Source organism: Sparassis crispa (assembly GCF_003851025.1).
Source record: "Sparassis crispa DNA, contig_000003F, whole genome shotgun sequence".
In the NCBI taxonomy this organism is placed as follows: domain Eukaryota; kingdom Fungi; phylum Basidiomycota; class Agaricomycetes; order Polyporales; family Sparassidaceae; genus Sparassis; species Sparassis crispa.
Window position 1 is genome coordinate 1,648,051 of NW_020939750.1, and position 19,884 is coordinate 1,667,934.

Genomic DNA, 19,884 nt, shown 5'->3' on the forward strand with positions numbered 1-19,884 from the left:
TGAATTAGCGGGGGTCACACGCTTTCGGGAATTGCCGTTCGCTTCGACGCGTCCTGACGCGTCCCATTGGCCGGTCACAACTCCGACACTTAGCTGTGGCGCTCGTTATTGAGCTGGGGTGGGTCTTCCGCAGTGAATATCCTCTTGAACTTGCTCAGAGCACTTTCTATCTGCATCTCGCAATTTTTGCATGGTAGTTAAAGCGAACGTGGGCGACGAATGAGCAAAATGCGGGCTCGGCATCTTCCGGATGAAATCGTGTACTACGGCTCAGGGGGCGCGTAATCAAGCAGACCTTTATAATCCGTCCTCCACCCACTCAATGAGGATTATGTATATTGTAGTCTGCCTACGGGAGACTAAGCAATGGCGTAAGCCCAGGCCGTCAGTGGGTATGCCTGAGACACCTGTGATCTAGGTGCAACAACCCGGCGTTCCTGAATGGGACCAATGCCGGTAACCTACCTACCTACCTACCTACCTACCTTTGTACGTGACTGACGCGACGCGTCACGAGTATGATCGTGACTTGTGGGTGCATGTTTGGTGCATTTTGCCAGTCGACGGGAACGACGTCGTCGGAAATTTGGAAAATGATCAAATTGAGTGCAGAAACATTGCCTAAGCTTGACTGCCTGTAGAACTATATTAGTCAAAGCCCTTGAGTGTGGACAGCCAACACGTTGCCATATCTTCCCAGGTGGGCGCTTGAAGGCACTAGGCTGGCGTCTCTCAGTCCGTGACCTCGACAGTCCCAAATCCCGCACCTCGCTTCATTTCAATGCACATCTGAGTACCATCGCTGCACAAGTCGGATACCCTGACCTTTATACCCCGCCATTCTGTTGTGATGGAAGCGAGGAGAGCTCAACTCATGCGAGACGATGTCCACTGGATGGAGCCTGTGGCTGTCGCATCTACGCGGCCCACCACACGTCGATTTACGCCTCAGGATGGCACTTTCGCACCGCAATTGCAGGCAGGTGCGTCCGGCGACGAGCATCAGCTCGGCAAACCGATCAGTTTAAGCTCTCCGATTCGTATTTTTCCTGAGCCCCCAACCATGGAAGCAAGTACGAGCCGGCGCCTTACTCTAGATATTGACCCCACTAGGCCTATACCCGTCACCACCTACGGTTGGACCTTCGATGGATTGATCAGCAAGGGAAACCGTTTCAAACCAGTCCCTCGTGTGTCAGCGCTGGCCTCTGTGCGAGAGCTTGAGGAGGTCGTCAAGAACCACGAGCAGTCTGGCATACCGCTTGTTATCGAAAACTGGCACGAACGTCCGGAATGGAGGAAAGATATCTTTAATGTTGATTGGCTACTTGAACATCATGGCAATGACAGTGAGAGATTTCATTTCCTTGTTCAGAGTTTACACCGAAACTCACTTCTTTCCTGAAGTCTTCCCTGTGCGAAATGTCCATAACCGCAACGACACTACTATTATGCTCAAAGACTTCATCCAGAAGTCTCGTACGATGCTGCCGTGCATTACCCCAGGAGGTACGTTTCCAGCTTCGTGAGATGGTAGAAATGCATCTGCTATCATCGCGATGCCTTCCATGATGAACTGCTGATACATTATGTCCTCTCACAGAGAACGAAAGGTTGTACGGGAAGGATGCAGATTGCCCATCGGATTGGAGAGATTGGCTTGATTCTGACATCTTTCCCTCAGAGCTTCTGCCCAATGGGTCTAATAATCTCCTCCAACACTCAGTGAGTGATCATTCCTGTACTCGTCCTCAGCGCAATCCTGACATGCTATCTCTTGAAGGACGAAGTCGAGCACTTAATGTGTTATCTCGGAATCGGAGACACCTTTACGCCATGTCACAAGGACCTGTGCGCTTCGTCGGGCCATAACGTCATGTGCTACACCGAGAATGACGGGTGCTCGTACTGGTTTATGACTGCATCCTCTGACGCACCCGACGTCGCCAAGTATTTTCAGGATGTGCTCGGGCAGGAGCTCGATTGGGAGAACCACGTCGCTAGCGTGGAGGAGTTCGCGCAGGCGCCGTTCGATGTGTATGTCGTGGAGCAGAAGCTAGGAGACTTCGTGCTGGTGCCGCCAAGGAGTTGTCATCAGGTCATGAATTTTGGTGGGCTCACAGTGAAGATGTCGTGGTCAAGAATGACCATCGCTGGGCTAAGCATCGCCTTGCATCATGAGCTCCCTATATACCGCCGGTTGGTCTTCATCTCTTTTATCTTGGATCATCGCTCATGAACAACTTATGATGTAGCGTTTGCCGTGCGGAGAAGTACCGCATCAGGTCCACAATCTACCGATCCCTTCTATATCTAACGAAGGAGCTTGAGGAAACGTTAGAAAATTCGCTTGATTTGCACGAGCCTTCCCCTTCCATACCAGTAAGACGTTCTCTCCGTGGAAATCTTGTGGATTACGCAAGCTCAACTTGTAGCGAGGAATCATCGCTTCGTCCGTCGCCTCTCCATGACATGCCCTCCGTCCCCCACGCTGGCTCACAAGAACAGGCGATCAAGCTGGGTGCTCTTGTGAAGCTCTTCGACGAGATACTTTGCGAAGAATATTCGCCTGATCACCAGAAGCTACGTCGTGTAGCCTCCAACAACAACGCGAGCTGGCACATATTTTCGGGGCGTGGAAAAAATCATCCGAGTATCATCTTGCAACCGCCTGCAGCTGAGTCGAAGGACGACGAGGACGAAGAGGGCGGCTGTGGCTTTTACGGCTGCGACTTTTGTGGCGCGGACATCTTCCAGAGCTGCTTCGAATGCAGGAAGTGCATCTGCAATCCCGACTCGGAGGAAGAGAGGCTTTTGATCTGCGCCGCCTGCTATGTCGAAGGTCGTACATGTCGCTGCGAGTCGATGATGCCCGTCCAATCCCGCTCCTTCGAGACTCTTCTCCAGGATCGGAACAAGGCTGTGGAGGTGCTGCTTAGGGGTTCTGATTCGAAGATGTGGGTTGGAGACTGGGAGTGTAGCGAGTTGACTGAAAGGTCCGTGTTTGCACTGCCTGCCCCGTGTGAGTACAATTGTAACGCGCTTTTCGCGCCAGCACTGTCGCCCAAGGTGACGACATTCCCATATTCGAAGCAGCCTGTATACTGCACGATTTACGTCAAACTGCGCGCTCGAAGGTGAGCCATGTACGCAGCGCGCAGTCTGATACTTATCGATGGGTATGTCTCTCAGGGAACAGAAACACGCAAATGCCGAGCTACAAAGCCTCATAATGTGCCTTTGCTAGAAGTCCTTCCTTGTAACATGTGCCATGGAGGCAAATGTTTTCCGCACATCCTCAAGAATGGCATCCATAGCGCAGAAGCGCTCCTAGCATATCGTCGCGACAAGAAGCAAGAGTACTGGCATCAAATGCACAAAGACAGCAAGGGTCGCTTGGCTGAGATTCTCCCCAAGTTGGAGGAAGCCGAAAGAACTGGCTCCTTCTCAAAGCTTAGAGACAGACTTGTGATAGCCGCACAGCGTTACAACCAGTGCCAATCAGTCAACGGTGCCTTCACGAAGCCCGGGTGGTACGACCACAATGATGTGGAGGTGAGTGCGCAAAATATCGAGAACAGCTCTTTAGACCTGATCTACTCGCATATGGAGTCCGAAGACCATACCGATCGTTCGGACATGCCTGAAGAGAGGGTTGGAAAGTCGTCAATCGAGATCGGCCATAATGCGAGTACGGCGGATGCAGATGCACCTCCGAGCTCTCCACTGACGGACATTGAGGATCTCACGGAGGAGAAATCTCAAACAATACCCACAACGCTGAGCCGCAAGCAAGCTCTCTCCTCTACTTCCTCCGTAACGAAGAGATCGCCCCCATTATCGTTGACAGTACCGCGTCTGCATCCCACGGAAGGGCTCACCAATGAACAGCTACTAAATCAGCAAACCCGCACATCCCAAACGACATCTCGACGGCGGCCCATCTTCGATTGTGTCCTCATGTCACTTTCGCATCGTGCGGGGAAGAGAGCTCTGTCCCCAGTCGCGCCCACACCCAGGAAGAGGGTCAGGACTGGGAGTGAAGGCCGCAGCAAGACAGGCCACCGACATGAAGAGGTGAGATCATCTCATTAGCCTGTCCCCATCTACTTAAGTTTGCCGCACGTTAGTCCCGCCAACCCCCTTCTAATACTGGAGAAGAAATTGATTACGTCAATCGTGATTATGCCACCGATCTCGCCATCGCCCTGAGCTCGGCGAATAATGCTAACTCGGCGAACTCAGGTATACGAGAGCGCGTAATGAGAAGCTCCACTGGCAAGCGGGCCGTTCGCAGACGCGTTCTTTCATCTCCATCGGAACTGGGACCTCTGACAACCACTTCGACAGTTGTCGTCTCATCGGCTGTTACCGCGAAGGACACGCAGCATCTCCCGGCAAAGAGGAACTTACCAGAACCCTCGATCCCTGTGCCTCTGATATCGGAAAGCATGTCTATTTCTCGCGGCAAGGACGATCGCCCTGCCAGGAAGAGTGCGAGTGTGGGGACAGAAGCACAGTCAGCGGCATCCTCTACACTTGGGCCTGGGTGCAAGATAGGTCCTCCCACGAGACAGGTCCGAGCTGTGCAACCCTCGCGAACTCCTAATGTGGGACGCTTTACGGCTACTTCGGCCGTTACAGTTGAGACTAGGCACATCAGTAAAATAAAGAGCCGTATACCGAAGAGTCGAACGAAAGCAGGCCCTCCAAACTTGCATGCGGATGTAATGAAATTGACAGGACAAGGTGATGCATCAGGTCAATCTGCAAATGTGAGTAGGTTAACACTGCAGCGATCACTGTTTCACACGATGTCCGTAGGCTTCGCGAGAATCCGAACCTCACGCTGCTCCTCCGGCTCTTAAACGGAAGGGACCACCTGGCATTTCCCCAAAGGAGATGGAGAGTCGGGACAAACGTAAAGCGGACCGCAACGCTTCGGACCTACCAGTCGCTGACTCCGACGATGAACCGCTGTGCAATCGTAAGAACAATCTCCGTGAGGGCAAGCGAAAGTTTATAGAGGAACCGATGCTTGCTACCAGCGAGGGACCAACGCCTGTGACTAACGAGGGATCGCGTATTTCCAACGAAGATCGGACTAAGCTCGCGGTTCAAGAGGACATCAGGTTACTGCGATCGATCCTTCAAGATATACGACGGGAACAGGATGCAATGCGAGTGAAGCAGGAGGACATGCATGCGAGGGAAGATGCACTCCGGACGATGCAGGACACAATGCAGAAGAAGCAGGACGCAATGCAGGACGCAATGCAGGAAGCGATGCAAGACACAATGCAGAAGATGCAGGACGCGATGCGGGACACAATGCAGAAGACGCAGGATGCCATGCAGGACGCGATGCAGAAGACGCACGGCGCGATGCAGACGGTGCAGGGAGAGATGCAGACAACACTGAGGTCCACACAAGTTGAACTCAATGTCGAGCGAGCCAGATTGACTCAAGTTCAGCAGCAATGCGACTCAGTGAAATTTTTGCTCTCCCGGGCAGAGAGTTCGAATCAGCAGATGCCTCAGAGTACCCCATGCGAGCATGAGGAGGAAATTCGACGATGGTCGCACGTCTACGCCACCGCTGCCTTTCAAGGTCTTCTCACAAAATTTTTTGATGGTGGGATTCGAGGTATGATCAGATCTGAGGTCCCAATGGGAAGCTGTAGTGAAATGTCAATGGCCAAAACCCCTCCTCGAACACCTGACATACACCCGTCGGTCAATCCAGAGGTGTGCTGTAAATGTACTTCATGCATCTAGCACTGAATGATGAGAATTATCCTTACAGAAGTCTCTCCGGGAATCAAATTCCGGTGGTGGTCTTGAAACCCATCAAGATTTGCAGCGCCCATCCAGCTTACCTCCGCAAATGCAGGTGTCCTATGATTCACGTTATCATGTCAGCACTTCCGCCGATGTTTCATATAATTCCCCGCAACAAATAGCAACCTCGCAGGGAGGGACGTCCAATGTTATCCTCACTGCTGATCCAAATCAATGGAAGGAAGATGGCCATGATGATGGGCAGGACTCTCGAAGCCAGGCTTCAGCAGCAAACGAACCAGGCGAAGGCCCTCATGTCTCGTATCCCCAGCCACACAATCAAGGTCGATCTGCTAGAATGAGTGTGAATGTCGACTATCCGGAACAGTCGGCTACGCATAGAGCTGAGATCTGTGCATCCTCAACCGAACAGTGGGGTGAGGGTGCATATGGCTCCGTTGAGGGTAGATGTGAGTCGCTGCGCTCCATAGTTCGTACGCTCTCGCTCATCACATTCCCCAAGATTCACCGAACAGGCGGGAAGGTCGAAATCCTTCAGAGCAGGTGTTTGCTGCGAGAAGCCATTTTCCGACGGGATGGTCATCGAGGACGCCACAGCCAAGATCAATTAGAGACGGAACAGCTGGTCCTGAGTTCCGTGGGCAAGGTGTGAAGGTCGTTTGACAATCACCGCAGTGCTGAGACTCATTCAGAATACCACAATAACGACCACCGAGACCGTGGCGACTACCGTGGAGAGGGTAGCCGCAGCTGTAAGTTCCACCATTCACATGTCCATGACCCTCACTAGCGATATGGGACAGCTCGCTACCATGGTCGACGGCAATATGCCCGCTATGATCGCCCACCTAACCACACTATGAAGCAAGATTTTCGTTCCAACTGATCTCTTCTTAAGATCAATGCACCTGTTTCATTGGTATCCAATTTATGCACCTTGATTCAGGTTGCAGTGTACATCCAGTCCAGTGTCAGAAGTGCATGTGGGGGCTAAACAGCATTATGCAGAGTATTACGCTGTAGGCAGGAGGTAAAAAGATAAATGATGAAAGCCCGTAGAAGGATAGCGATGAGGAAATGCAGCCAGGTATCATAAATGTGCAAGAAAGCGGCAGCAAACGAGTGTGAGCGACACATAAAATCCCTAGATCGAAAGGAAGGACAAAGAACCAGAATCATCCACATCGACACGTCAGGATCTTCCACAGCATGTTCTTTGGTGGTGCTGGCTCTTGCTGCCCGAGGAAGTCGCCCCCATTTGCTACCCCGATCTCGCCACCGTGCGCGCGGACGTTACTGAGCGCCGGTGGTGCCGCGCCGACGCTGGACACCATTGGCGATGCACGTCCGTACGCCTGCTGCTGGTTCGCAGAGTACTCATCCATTGCCTGATCTCGACCATACACTTCATGACCCACATTTGCATATGGATGCTGCTGCGCGCTTGGCTGCTGGCTGACCCGCCGCTGCATGCTCCCAACAGCGATATCGACATGCGCCGCGGCGGACTGCGGGGTAACCTGTCCGGGAGTGTTCCCGCCTCCGGGTGTGAGTGCGGCGGGTATCGGGCGCTGTTTCGAACCGTGCCGGACGAGTGCGGGCGAGGGTGGGACAACTCCCGGACCGCCTGCTTGAGATGCCCGCCTCCTCTCTTCGCGCGCTTGGCGCTCGATATCTCGGCGGCGATCCTGCCCGACATTTCCAGGCCCCGTATTCTGTATTTGGGCGAGTATCTGGTTCTGACCCTAGAACGCCATATCAGTATCGTCAACCACGTTGGCTCCTCACGGAGACAGAATGTGGAGTAAGACTCACAAGGGACGCTTCCCAACCTTTTCCACCTGATAATATCAGAAGATCAGCAGCACATTCGTCGAAAATAAAAGCGAAGGACTTGCTGTTGAGTAGATTCCAGTCGTACACCCCGTCGTCAACGTCATTATTATTCTTCATGACTTTGCCGAAGAGCTCCCGCAAGAAATCGTAGTCGGGTGTTTCCTCAAAGCCTAGCTTCCGTACGTAGTTCAAGTAAATCCCGAACTCCTCTGCGGATCACTTGAATGAGCACAACGCAAATCGCAGAGAGTAGCTACCTACCGGGGAAGCCCTCACACAACTCCTTGATAGGTGTTGTCTGCTTCTTCTCTCCGATCTTCTCGTACTTCTGCTTGTTAGTCGCGGCCTTCAGGCCTTGCCATGGCAGACTGCCCCTAAGAAAATACATGAAAACATGACCAAGCGCTTCCAAATCGTCCCTCCGGGACTGCTCTGCGGGAAGGGCGCATCAAGAAGCTACGCGCGAGCCACCAGAAGAGAAGACGAACCCCGTCCCAAGTGTGTGTTAATGCTCATGTAGCGAGCTGTCCCGCTGAGGCTCTTCCGTTCCCGGTACGGAATGTGCTGCTTGGTCCGGGGATCACGGTATTGCTTTGCCATACCGAAGTCGACGACATGGATCACTGTTGAATTGGATAGGTGTTGGAGTCGGGAAATGAAGTGAGGGGGGAGAACAGAGATAGCAGGACTGACCATTCGCATTCTTGGTGCCCGGCCGGCCAATGAGGAAGTTATCCGGCTTGATGTCACGGTAGATGAGGTTCTTCTCGTGTATCGTCTGCACGCGCGAGAGCTGGCGAGCCGATCTGCAGTGAACACAGCGAACTCATAATCAGGAGCGAGCGCTGCACTGACCATTTGCCGCGCAGCCATGCACACGGTCTTGATGGAGAACTTGCGCCCGCACATGTCGAATAGGTCCTCGAGGCTGGGGCCGAGGAGGTCGATGACGAGGATATTGTGCAGCCCCTCCTGGCCGAAGTGGTATATTTGCGGGATCCCGACTAGGAGTGCGCATATACACGGTCAATTGCTTTGCGAGGACGGGAACACGATGGGAGCAGACTGACCGCATCCGGCAAGAATTCGGTATGACCGACACTCGTCGCGCAGCTGAGGAGCTTCCGCCTTCCTAGGTTCCTGCAGACAGCCCGGATGCGACGCAAACACAGACCTGAGTTCAGTACAGAATCGCGTTCAACTGGATCAAAGGCTCGTACGAATTTGATAGCAACTGTCTGAGAGTTGAGCAAGTTCGTGCCTGTGATGTAGGAGGAGGATCGGGTTGTGGTCGAGATTGGATAGGAATACGGAAGACGGCACCTTCAAAGATGACGCCGAAGGAGCCCTCGCCAACCTTCTTGCCAACTCGGTAGTGGACGCCGACGACGTTGTTGGTGGAGGAGGACGAGTGAGCATGGGAGGACATCATGGATGGGAATAGAAACAGAGGCGGTCAAGGCCAAAGGCCCATTTACTTGGTTACACCGAAATGACATTAATTGCTCCTCTATACTGGCCTATTATCCCTCGGCCACTGCCGAATGTCGCTACCGCGCGCTTACTGACCATCTTCGTTTATCACACGAAAAAAAAAATCATCGACATTCACATAATCACATTGTACAAGCTTAAGCAAATCATGATCGCGGATGCAGGTATTAAAGAGAGGTAGCCCGAAGATTACAGAAAGTGGATGTCCTAAACCAGGTAACACGTACAGTGTTTACACGATATCGTACCAAACATAGCGGAGTGGAGAGACATGAAGGGGGGAAGTGAATGCAACAATATATGCGCTGCCTCGCACATACCCAAGACAGCTTTTTTGACAAGGGTACCTCCTGCGTGGAAGCCTGCGAAATCTCATCGAAACTCGAAACATGATGTTGTGCGCTCTGGCACATGTACCAAGGATAACTGTTGGTATCTACATAGAAAGTCTTGTCAGAAGACAGAAGTGTGTACAGGAGTAACCGCCTTGACTTACGGTTCTGAATTCTGGTGGAAGTAGAAGCCGCTCATCGTGGCCACGTTGGACGGGAATCCACGGGAAGGAGACCGACCTATCCGTCTGCTACCATGACTGCTGGACATCCGCCGTACGCGTGGAGTAGACTCAGGTTTCCGAGAGGGCGTCTCCTCCAGGGCAGAAAGCGCTTCCCCAGCGTTCTCCCCAGACAGTGGGTGCGGCTGGGCCGCCTGCGGACTCTGAGAGCCGGCCGGTCCAGACTGTTGAGGATTGAAGTCTACACATACGTAGTAGAACCCTAAGGCCATGAGGCATCAGTTTGTGAATTGCTGTACTTGTCATCAAGAGAAGAGAAGAACGCAACGAGGCTGCGCAAAGCGGGATAACTGTTGACTGCATACTCACCAGCAAAGCTAGCCCCATTGATGTCTTGCACACGATGATCTGGAACGAGGAATTTCTCCTTCCATCTCATGAAGACTGCACCACGATTCGCATCTTTCATGGTCAAGTGAGGTTTCATGAGCTCATGCCTGACGTGTCGGAAAGCAGGGAAGCGTGCCCAGTGGACCATGTCCTCCTGCTCACTGGCACCCCAGTTGCGCGTCAAGAACCCATACCGGCTCCCGATAATTTCCGCGTCAAAATACGTCGTGAGCTCGGGCCAGTCGTCTGTCAGCCCGCGGATGCGCAAGTACCCACAGAGGTGAGACGACGAGAAATCCACATCCTAATGCCAAGAAAGACTTTCAGGATCCCTCCGTAGCAGGAAGCCGACAGACACTGACCACGATGGTGACAGTCACGTCATAGCTATTCCTACCGCTCTTCTGCGTACCCTGGAAGATTGCGCCTGGGTAGAGACAGTGGTGCCCCTGCGATCGCACCCGCAGACGAGTGATGTCGACCAATGGATCTGGCGACGCAGCTGGGCCGCGAGGGCGAACCTTGCTGCTCGACGATGCCGCCGTCGACGGGGGGGCAACCTCGTACTGGATATTACAAACTTGCGGAACAATAATATCAGAGGTATTGATCGGGACGAGTGAGGGGCGGGCGGAAGGCGAGTGTGATGAAGCTTCGTGCGTGGCAGTACATGGAGCGGTAGAAGAGGAGAGAGACGAGGGCGTAGGAAGAGCGGAAGGCTCCAACTGCATCACATTGTCAGGGAACTGGTGAGTGGTCGCATGAGTTGCACGCGAGGTGGAGTCTTGCTGCACGGGGATAGCCTCGTTGCATCCGTCCTGCTGAGACACCGCGCGGCGTAGATCCCGCTCGAGTTCGACATAAACACTGTCTCTGGGAACAGACGCTGGACGCAACGCTAGCAAACGGATGCGACATTGGGTGCAGACGATGGTGGTGTCGCTGGATTCGGCCGAGTCGTGGTGTATGAGCGGGGTGTTGATGGAGTCGGGAGACAGCGGGGAATGGCACGCGAAGCAGAGCTTGATCTGCTGCTGCTGGATGTCTGGTTGCGAGGGGTCGTGTGTCGCGGGTGAGATGGGTTCTGAGTAAGTGGGCATAATCTGTGCGAGGGCTGGGATGGAGGAGGAGATGAGGAGAGGCAGGTGTGGGAGGCAGGCAGACGTCGCTTCGAATCTTGAGTTAGGACACGTGCGGCTATCAGTGCAGCTCCTTAGTCTAGCCTGACACACTCCCCCTCTTCTTCCCATTTGCCCTCTCTTCGCAGCCTGTCTTTGCCGCGAATGCACAGCGAACCTCGCTGGATCGCTGGATATCGCACCGGGAGACGTGTGGAGGCCAGCCACGCCCCCCTCAATCAGGCAAATCGCCATATGCGTGGATCATGCGCCCGCTTCTCTACTGCCAAAGTTTACATTTAGACGCTGTCCTTGGGTTCTGTCTCCCGCGGGCAGGCTCCTGCAGGCTGTACCAGAGTCTTCCAGCCCGCTTACGAGTATTGCACTGCTCGTTGCAGTCTCTTCTAAGCCGAATCAGCATTACTGCCGGCCTGTCGTTACCTCGGATCTCTCGCATTGACGTTCAAGATACCACCAGTGAGCGCTCCGGACGACGCATAACCAACTCTCCGAGACCATGATCCGGAGCCTGCACCATGGAGCTGGTGGTTCGCACTCACCGTGTTTGCGACAGCGGGCTCACCTGGATTCCGTGAATTTGCTCCCAAACGCGGTCAGGACGCCTCCGAGGCTGATACGCCACACGGACGCTGGCATTCTTCCAGGAAATGTGGGTCCCGCATCTCTACTCGATCTCTTTTTAGTGACGCCCGTTATCGACATGTCCGACCCGAGCGCTTGCCACCGCGTCGACATCCTCGCGGGATGTCACCTCTCACCTTCATTTATCAACGCATCGCGCCGCGCCAATCACCTCTGCGCAGCGAATGTCACCAACGATTCGACAGCGGACGACGAGCGACCGCGTCCGCTTGGCACAAAATGGCGCTCGCAGGGCGTGTTCTCATCAAAACGCAGCCTCACATGGTACTGATCGACTAATAGATGGACGCGTTAGTATAATATAGCACCGAACTGTTCCAGCGGAATATTCATGGCTACATATGTCTGTTCAGTTCTACGTGCTTATCGTTACAGTTCGTCGCCGCGCGCTTGACCGTGACAGGCAGGCATTTATTCATTACACCTGCTCCGCGGCGTCCACAGCCTCTATATCGCCCGTAGCTGTCCATTCATGCGTGTATCATCCTGGGACATAGATGAGCGCGCCTGGCCGTCTTCATCCAACGCCTCACCGTCTGGTGCGGTTATCGCATCTACGGCGACTTGCTCTATCTCCCCCTTCTCGACGTCTGCCGGGATCGCATCTTCCTGCCCTTGCGGTCCGGCCTTCACGATAACTCTCTTCAAGCTGTATCCTCGTACGAACAACACTGTGCAGATCCATCACGATAAGCAATCTGTCAATGAATTGACTGCTCCGAGGCGCACCCAATATGAAACCGAATCCGACGAGGGGTGTGTTGACGACCCAGATCGTGCTGATCGCTTGACAGTAGGCAGCGATCAGCGGAACACGTTGCGAATCCTGCCAAACAGTTCAACGATCTGCGCTCCACACAAACTGACAACCCCACGACTTACCGGCAGATGCTTGATAAAAGGGACATATTGGTTCAGCGCTGCCGCAGATGTATCGATGGATAGACCAGCGATATTCTTCACTTTCTTCTGGAGAATCTATGTGACAATCAGCACCTCAAAGGAAGGTCGACTTGGAGATCCCGCATACCCCGGACAGAATGGTGTCACCGACTGTAACACCGATGGTTCCACCGAGCATCCTGAAGAATCCGAACGTCGCTGTACTAGTTGCCATATCTTTAATGGGCATGGCAGCTTGCAGACCAATGAGCGGCGTCTGCAAGAGAAGTAGAACTACACTCAGGTACTCGCAACCCAGGGCACAGATACAAACCCACAAACCTGGAAGAGATTTCCGAATCCCGAAGCTGCAATCAGCGGGTAAAGCACCTGCATTGCGCTGCATGCATCGAATGAACGTTAGCCCTTCCAAAGAGTGTTGATACCGCAGACCTACACGTTCGCATCGGCCTTAAGCATTATCATAAGGCCGTAACCGAGCGTGAAAATTCCCCAAGCGACCCACAAAACAGGTCTCCACCGCCCGGTGCGCGTCACTACTTGACCGGAAAGGATGGAGAAAAACGACGATCCAAGAGAATAGGGAAGCATCCTACAGCAGGATAAGCAAACACAGAATATGTAAACAAAGTGATGCTAACCGGACGCCGGCCATCGTAGCGGAAGACCCCAGCACCTGGAAGTATACCGGTAGATAAAACGTGCCTGCACATCCGACACATCAGAACAGTGTACAAGATAATAACCGGTGTATACAAACCGCAGAAGAACGCGACAGCGTGGATGAAGGTCGAGACCAACAGGAAGGTCGTCGTACGCGTCTATTCGACTATACAAGGTCAGCATCCGCCAATGGGTTGGGTTAAGACCTCAACGTGCCTTGAACAAACGCGGGGGAACAATCGGCGATCTGTTCGTGAAGATCTCATTGACCCCAGCAGCAATCAATAGACACACGCCTAGTACAAGCGGAGCAATGGTCCGGGCTTGATCCCCTGTACGTCTCTGATCAGTTGCGCCAGCAAGAAGTCAAGAATGATCCTCACATCCTTGCTCGCCGAAGTTGAAACCGATCAGTAGCAGTACGACACCGCCGATGATCAATATCAGACCAACGAAGTCGAACTCTCGGACATGCTGGCGGAGGGGCTTCCCCTGATGCGGGTTAAGGTTAAGGAAGAAGAACAAGAGCATGAACGCGACTCCTCCAGTAGGCCTGCAGGCATACGCAGTGTCAGCGCTATACCACTCCAGTGCATAGGAGAGACCTGCAAATTAATAAAGAAACACCTGTAGGCAAGAAGACCGTTAGTAAACGCCCTCGTAGCTAAAAGATAAATAAAGCGATCTACCATCTCCACGATACGTGGTCAGTGAATACCTAGCACAACACTTCAGTAAAGGCATCCGGTAGCATCCCCAGAGCTCACTTACCCCGCCGAGTAAAGGCCCGATTACACTATTGTTTATGGCATCATCAGCAACAGCCCTACGGAATAACCATGGACAAACCTTGCAATTCCCCATGTCGCACCAATAAGCCCGGCATATTTCCCGCGACTATCAGTGTATCAGTACTGCATTATGGCGTGGCGAACGAGCAGAATAAAATGAACCCACTCTCGGAGAGACACAATATCCGAGATGGTAATTTGAACAAGCTGCATGATCCCACCGCCTCCGATACCTTGAACGGCACGACATACCACGAGCCAAGTCATATTTTGTGCAGCACCGCATAGCGCAGAGCCCACCTGGAGTTTCCAGCGCGTCAGAACAAACCGGATAACGCTGTATCTCAATGCCTCACCAAGAATGTGACTATAGACCCATATAAAACGGGTTTCCGACCTACAACGAGATGATGAAAACACGTCCCAACTCGCACACATAATATATGCGTACCAAATACGTCAGAGACCTTCCCGTAGATCGTCGAAAGAGAAGCAGCAGCCAACAGATATGCGCTGAAGTAGAATAAACGTCACATCAGTTGTAAGCAGTGAAAATACCGAGCACAAATCACACCTTCCAACCCAGCTATAATCCTTTCCACCACCGATCTTCGCCACGATCGTCGGTAACGCTGTGGACACAATGGTCTGGACAGACTGGTCAAGGACCAAATCCGCATCCAAAAAGTCATGGACAAACCTGATCCAACGCGGACAAGAAGACGCAGCACATTAAACCGGCAAACACGATGCCCAATCGATTCTCTGGGAGGTGTTGCTCTTCATTCTTCTTCCAATCGTGTTTACTTTTCTCTGGTTCGGCGACCTGGGTGGGCGTGACCGATTCTGCGGTCTGAGGCCTTTTCTCGTCCATGGCTCCTGCGCGTCGTTACACAGAGGTATCTAGGGTATACTTCCTGCGCAGGGGATGGGGGAAAGCGTGTCCGAAGAACCGCAGAGAGCATCATGCGCTGTTAAGTATCAAATTTGAAGACACTAATGTCAGCAGCAGATTTTTCCCGTTCCGCCGAGGTGGCTGAGTACACCTCCTGCCGAGATGCCGTGCATGCCATGAGCGGATTTGTCCGTGCGACGTGCATCAACGTTAACGTTCACCGTTTAAGTAACATCGGCAGCTGTCCCGTCTTGCAACGCGCATGCTCCGTCTCTCAGAAAGGCTTCTGAGTAGGTGGAGGGTGGCGCAGGTTGTCCGCAGAACCAACTGAGCGACGTCTTTCAATTCGTCTCAATTCGTCTTTTCACTTGCCAGTCGGATACACGGACCGGCAGCCAGAAAGTATCAGGCAAGACGCCCGATGTGTGCGAATGCCCTCTTGAGCGCCCAAAGCTGCTCGTTGCAACGGTTAGACAGATACGCCACCTCTCGCAGGAGCAGAAATGACAGTTTACCTGTGTGAATAAGGGATGAGGGGATTGTACATCGGTAAAGGCTTTGTTTTACTTTTACTTTTTTCTTTTCTTTTTGAACCTGACAAAAGTTCCTTGTCATCCAAAAGAGGCAGGTCTAGTATATATAGAGGTGCCGACTTGTCCACACAGGAAGCATTACCACTTTTATCCATTGGAAATAACCTGGCAAAAAGCATGGAAATCAATAATATATTTTCAGAGGAAAAACCTCGAGAAAAAAGTGAGAAAAGAACAAAACATTCTCACGGGTTTTCCCTTGGAAATAAGTTGCCTACCATATCAGGCAACTGGACATGCCAGGACATGCCAAAACCCGGACAAAATTACTATATTTGGCAACCAACTTATTTCCAGTGGAAAAACTGCGGAAATGCTTTGTTCTTTTACACGTTTTTTCCTCATGTTTTTCCTGCAGTATAACTTTATTGATTTCCACACATTTTTCCAAGTTATTTCCTCGGGAAAAAAGGGGTTATGCGTCCTGTGCCATCCTCAGCCGTATGAGGTTTCCAAAATTTCCTACTGGCACAGGAGCATAAATTATCAAGCCTCAGCCTCAGCATGCATATGAGTGGCTGTACTTCCACTCATCCTCAGTGTCCGCAACCACTGGCTTGTTAGCGTTTCAGCACCCGATGAAATTTGAGAGCACTCAGGATTATCATGATACCGCTTCACACACGATACTTTTGGAGGGAGATACGGGCCAATCAGCTCCTCAGGCCTCAGTTTCCGTAACGTGAAAGTCGACCTGTTATGTACGCAGCATCTGTCGAAAGCGCTCGCCTGATTGTCAATACTATGAACCATTTTGTTCCACGATCGTATCAGATCGACTGCACTGAGATATCTCCAACGTTTCCAAATGTCATCGTCGGCTGGACATTGAGAACGATGTCCTTGTTTTTACAATCTACACTCATCCAGCGGGCCTACCTTTCAATGTTCCACCCGTGTTCCAGCCTGGGAGCTTACCTAATAATCCATTATTTCTTATCTAATCCTCGCACTCTGAGTCTGCCGAAGTACAAGAGGTCCTTCTCTCCTTCACTCATCCACCATCCACCATCATATAGAAATTAACATGGCCAACACTATCCCTACCTTTAAGCTTGTTCTTGGTGCGTCTTACGTTCCTTATACATGTCGCGCTTTCTGACTTTCAGACCCGTTCCCTGATCGATATACAACATTTGCGATTTTCTCGCATCTTGGCTGCAATCTGCTCGCTGGATCCATGGTGTCCACGACGAATCGTGATCTATCACAGTTGGTGACGGTGGAACCGGAAAAACTACGTTTGTCAAGGTATGCACCTTCTGTACATCCTGTAAGCCAACTGATCGCGTCCTGATCACTTCTCTTGTACAGCGCCACTTGACAGGAGAGTTCGAAAAGAAGTACATCGGTGCGGCTTTCAATCATGTTCCTTGTTGCTCCAGTCATTGTCGTCTGACTCATACGCGCCACAGCTACTCTTGGTGTTGAGGTCCACCCTCTATCCTTTTCGACAAACTTCGGCACGATCTGCTTCAACGTATGGGACACTGCCGGGCAGGAGAAGTTCGGTGGTCTGCGTGATGGCTACTACATTCAGGGCCAGTGTGGGATCATCATGTTCGATGTCACGTCCCGTATCACATACAAAAATGTCCCCAATTGGCACCGTGATCTCGAACGGGTGTGCGAAAACATCCCCATCGTGCTGTGCGGAAACAAGGTCGACGTGAAGGTGCGTTCCTCTCAATCCGTCAATTGTTCGTTTTGCGATGACATCATATACCTGCAATCCTAGGAGCGGAAGGTGAAGACGGGACAGGTGACCTTCCACCGGAAGAAGAACATCCAGTACTTCGAGATTTCGGCAAAGTCGAACTACAACTTCGAGAAGCCATTCCTTTGGCTTGCAAGGAAGCTGGTCGGGTGAGTTAACATGCCTTTGGATGTATGCACCGGATGCTAAGCCATGCTATCAGCAACCCCTCTCTCGAATTCGTCGCTGCGCCTGCCTTGGCACCCGCTGAAGTCCAGGTCGATGCCGCCCTGATGGAGCAGTACCAGAAGGAGTTGGCGCAGGTAAGTTGCACGCGTGCTCACCAAAACGCGGTTTGCCTGACTGGTTTCTCTCCAGGCCGAAGCTGTTCCCCTTCCGGAAGAAGATGACGACCTTTGACCACGATGCGTTCCCTTGTTGCGCTGTTTCCGCATTTGTTTTATATACATCCCTGTGACACAACACTGTTTTCAATACATACGTACGTACATCACACCGAAGAGCACTCAGTTCTTCGCGAGGTTATGTGCACATGCTCGCATGTGAATCATCGGTTCCGGATCGTTATGTCGCTAACGTACAGAAACCCAATTTGTATCCTTGTTCTGCTAGTAGCAAATTATCGGTGGAGTTCCTTAGGTTGCTCATGTGCTCACGTTGCGGCTGTCAGACTCAGACGTATCCAATCTCGACCACGCTTGTGAGGCATATCATGCTGTATAATCCATGCCAGTCAGTTAAGTGTAGGGAAGCGAGGAAGCACAGCATAAGTATACACCAAAACAACATATTTTGCAACAGGAGTACAACATCTGCCTGAAGTCAACCTTCCACATATAACACTGTCTGACGAATAAATTGGCAGGCCTACACACACCTTCAAATCTTACAGCACAATTAATGCAAGTAGTGTTACAAATTCCATCCACATATCACCAGTGATCTCGGGAGAGAAAGTACAAGCACAGAGAGTTAGAAACAAAGAAACAACAGTAGAATGAAGTTTCCAAATGGAGATGCAACAAGGGCACTGGTATGCCCAGCAAGATGAGAGTGCACCGAAGTAAAGGAAGGTAACAGCAACATTACTTTCGGGCAGGGATCTGCACCTTAGCCAGCTCCGTAAGCCCTTCCCAGAGGCTCTCAGCTTCAAGCATAGTTGCCCTACCACTCGTCACGAGCAACTCCACCCACCCACGACAAGCAGACATCTTCGCGATTGCACGAAGGATACGGATACTGGTGATACCATCAGCCAGCAAGATTGCGAAGAGATGAGGTGCTGGAATTGCCAGCGACTGGAGAAAGTCCCAGATGGGCCGGGTTTTGTCATCAATATGCATTAACTCATTCATAGCGGGAGATCTGGCAAAGAATGTGTTGAAGGCTCCAACCTGGCTTGCCTCTGCAACTGTCGTGTGATGGTCTTGCGAACCACGAGGAAGGGTGCGGTGAAAAGTCGATGTCAAAGACTGAGAGGCAGAGCGAGAGAAAAGGTGTCCTTCACCCTTGCCCCTGGCATGGGCAGCAGTCTAAGGGATACGGTAGAGCAGTGAGTCAGGGACTGTAAATAAGTAGCTTGCGCACGAAGCGACGTACGGCTCGTTCGTTGGTGCGAGTTCTAACAGTGTCTGTGATCGCGAGAGTGCGAGTTTTCCTGGCGGGGCTGCCTGGGAGTCTCCTCTTTGTTGGTGTTTGACCTATGAACTGGCGTGGGTGTTTGCGAGGTGTGCTGGGAGCCTGGGGCACAGCAACCCTTGAAGAGGTGAAGTGCTATTTCAGATATAAAAATCAGATGGTTGTAGTGACGAGTAGACGGACCAGCTACCTTGCTCTTGTTCGATCCAAGCTGAGGATCGTTCACCAGCCGAAACATCTCGGCCTTGCGGCGAGCTCTGACAACGCACCCCGACAGATATATGTTGATGTAGTTCTTGACGGGCCAGTAGTCCTGGTATCTCTTGACAAACGGGCATTGCTGCGAAATCTAGGCACCAGCGAAGACAATTGTCAGATTAATCTTGAAGTTTGCAGTCTTATACATACTTGCTGCTGAATTCGATTTACGGTTTTCGGGTCTTGTTCTGAAAATGGTCGGGCCATATCGAGGCGCTGTTGAACAAGTCCACGTATCGCTTGCTAGTTGCAGTATTAGTATGCTTGCACACACACTGACAGGAGGAATTTACAGTGAGCTGTGGAAACTCGGTGTTCGACAACCCGCTTAAGGCTTGCAGACCATTTTGGCCGGAAACCGTAGAGGGCAATGTCCTTGGCCGTTCAATCAGAGCCTGTAACCTTTCTCTATCCGGTTCTCCTCCGCAAGCATAATTGGAGCAACTCGGTATCAACGCAAAGGAGGCGAATCGCGTCGACTTACCAGGCATATTGGGATCGTCGATGGGTTAGGTGATGGTGGGGAGAGGAACATTAGGGACGAAGCAGCGCATGTTACGGTACGGCTTCCCGTGTTCACTTTCGAACATATATAGTCAAATCGGCCGA

General features: G+C 52.0%; 7 protein-coding genes across 7 annotated transcripts; 3 read left to right on the forward strand and 4 right to left on the reverse strand.

The window, feature by feature from the left end:
- Window positions 1–874: 874 nt before the first annotated feature.
- SCP_0406350 (hypothetical protein) lies at window positions 875–6,688 on the forward strand (the record flags this gene model as incomplete). The annotated part of the gene is made up of 14 exons (XM_027757363.1): window positions 875–1,349; window positions 1,408–1,509; window positions 1,604–1,725; window positions 1,784–2,199; window positions 2,256–2,996; window positions 3,056–3,137; window positions 3,193–3,555; window positions 3,613–4,077; window positions 4,131–4,775; window positions 4,825–5,748; window positions 5,807–6,251; window positions 6,305–6,448; window positions 6,495–6,554; window positions 6,606–6,688. The coding sequence occupies 14 exons, from the start codon at window positions 875–877 to the stop codon at window positions 6,686–6,688; spliced, it is 5,067 nt and encodes a 1,688-aa protein (XP_027613164.1).
- A 289-nt stretch (window positions 6,689–6,977) lies between these two features.
- Window positions 6,978–9,070, reverse strand: SCP_0406360 (Casein kinase I homolog 1; the record flags this gene model as incomplete). Its single annotated transcript, XM_027757364.1, has 10 exons — window positions 6,978–7,547; window positions 7,618–7,643; window positions 7,701–7,847; window positions 7,900–8,070; window positions 8,127–8,261; window positions 8,332–8,431; window positions 8,494–8,642; window positions 8,709–8,778; window positions 8,859–8,899; window positions 8,962–9,070. 10 exons carry the CDS (start codon window positions 9,068–9,070, stop codon window positions 6,978–6,980), a joined length of 1,518 nt encoding a protein of 505 aa, XP_027613165.1.
- A 434-nt stretch (window positions 9,071–9,504) lies between these two features.
- On the reverse strand, window positions 9,505–11,136 carry SCP_0406370 (hypothetical protein; the record flags this gene model as incomplete). The annotated part of the gene is made up of 4 exons (XM_027757365.1): window positions 9,505–9,568; window positions 9,629–9,908; window positions 10,016–10,340; window positions 10,399–11,136. 4 exons carry the CDS (start codon window positions 11,134–11,136, stop codon window positions 9,505–9,507), a joined length of 1,407 nt encoding a protein of 468 aa, XP_027613166.1.
- A 535-nt stretch (window positions 11,137–11,671) lies between these two features.
- Window positions 11,672–12,088, forward strand: SCP_0406380 (hypothetical protein; the record flags this gene model as incomplete). The annotated part of the gene is made up of 1 exon (XM_027757366.1): window positions 11,672–12,088. The coding sequence occupies one exon, from the start codon at window positions 11,672–11,674 to the stop codon at window positions 12,086–12,088; it is 417 nt and encodes a 138-aa protein (XP_027613167.1).
- A 176-nt stretch (window positions 12,089–12,264) lies between these two features.
- On the reverse strand, window positions 12,265–15,048 carry SCP_0406390 (Uncharacterized transporter; the record flags this gene model as incomplete). Its single annotated transcript, XM_027757367.1, has 19 exons — window positions 12,265–12,488; window positions 12,547–12,643; window positions 12,700–12,795; window positions 12,848–12,976; window positions 13,042–13,099; window positions 13,157–13,312; window positions 13,362–13,425; window positions 13,481–13,541; window positions 13,600–13,715; window positions 13,767–13,936; window positions 13,993–14,010; window positions 14,073–14,101; window positions 14,155–14,179; window positions 14,233–14,280; window positions 14,341–14,474; window positions 14,531–14,571; window positions 14,626–14,687; window positions 14,749–14,822; window positions 14,875–15,048. The coding sequence occupies 19 exons, from the start codon at window positions 15,046–15,048 to the stop codon at window positions 12,265–12,267; spliced, it is 1,776 nt and encodes a 591-aa protein (XP_027613168.1).
- Window positions 15,049–16,689: 1,641 nt separating this feature from the next.
- SCP_0406400 (GTP-binding nuclear protein GSP1/Ran) lies at window positions 16,690–17,778 on the forward strand (the record flags this gene model as incomplete). The annotated part of the gene is made up of 7 exons (XM_027757368.1): window positions 16,690–16,726; window positions 16,876–16,913; window positions 16,977–17,013; window positions 17,078–17,337; window positions 17,401–17,528; window positions 17,582–17,681; window positions 17,737–17,778. 7 exons carry the CDS (start codon window positions 16,690–16,692, stop codon window positions 17,776–17,778), a joined length of 642 nt encoding a protein of 213 aa, XP_027613169.1.
- A 273-nt stretch (window positions 17,779–18,051) lies between these two features.
- On the reverse strand, window positions 18,052–19,482 carry SCP_0406410 (hypothetical protein; the record flags this gene model as incomplete). Its single annotated transcript, XM_027757369.1, has 5 exons — window positions 18,052–18,094; window positions 18,469–18,911; window positions 18,979–19,152; window positions 19,208–19,366; window positions 19,426–19,482. 5 exons carry the CDS (start codon window positions 19,480–19,482, stop codon window positions 18,052–18,054), a joined length of 876 nt encoding a protein of 291 aa, XP_027613170.1.
- Between the last annotated feature and the right edge of the window lie 402 nt (window positions 19,483–19,884).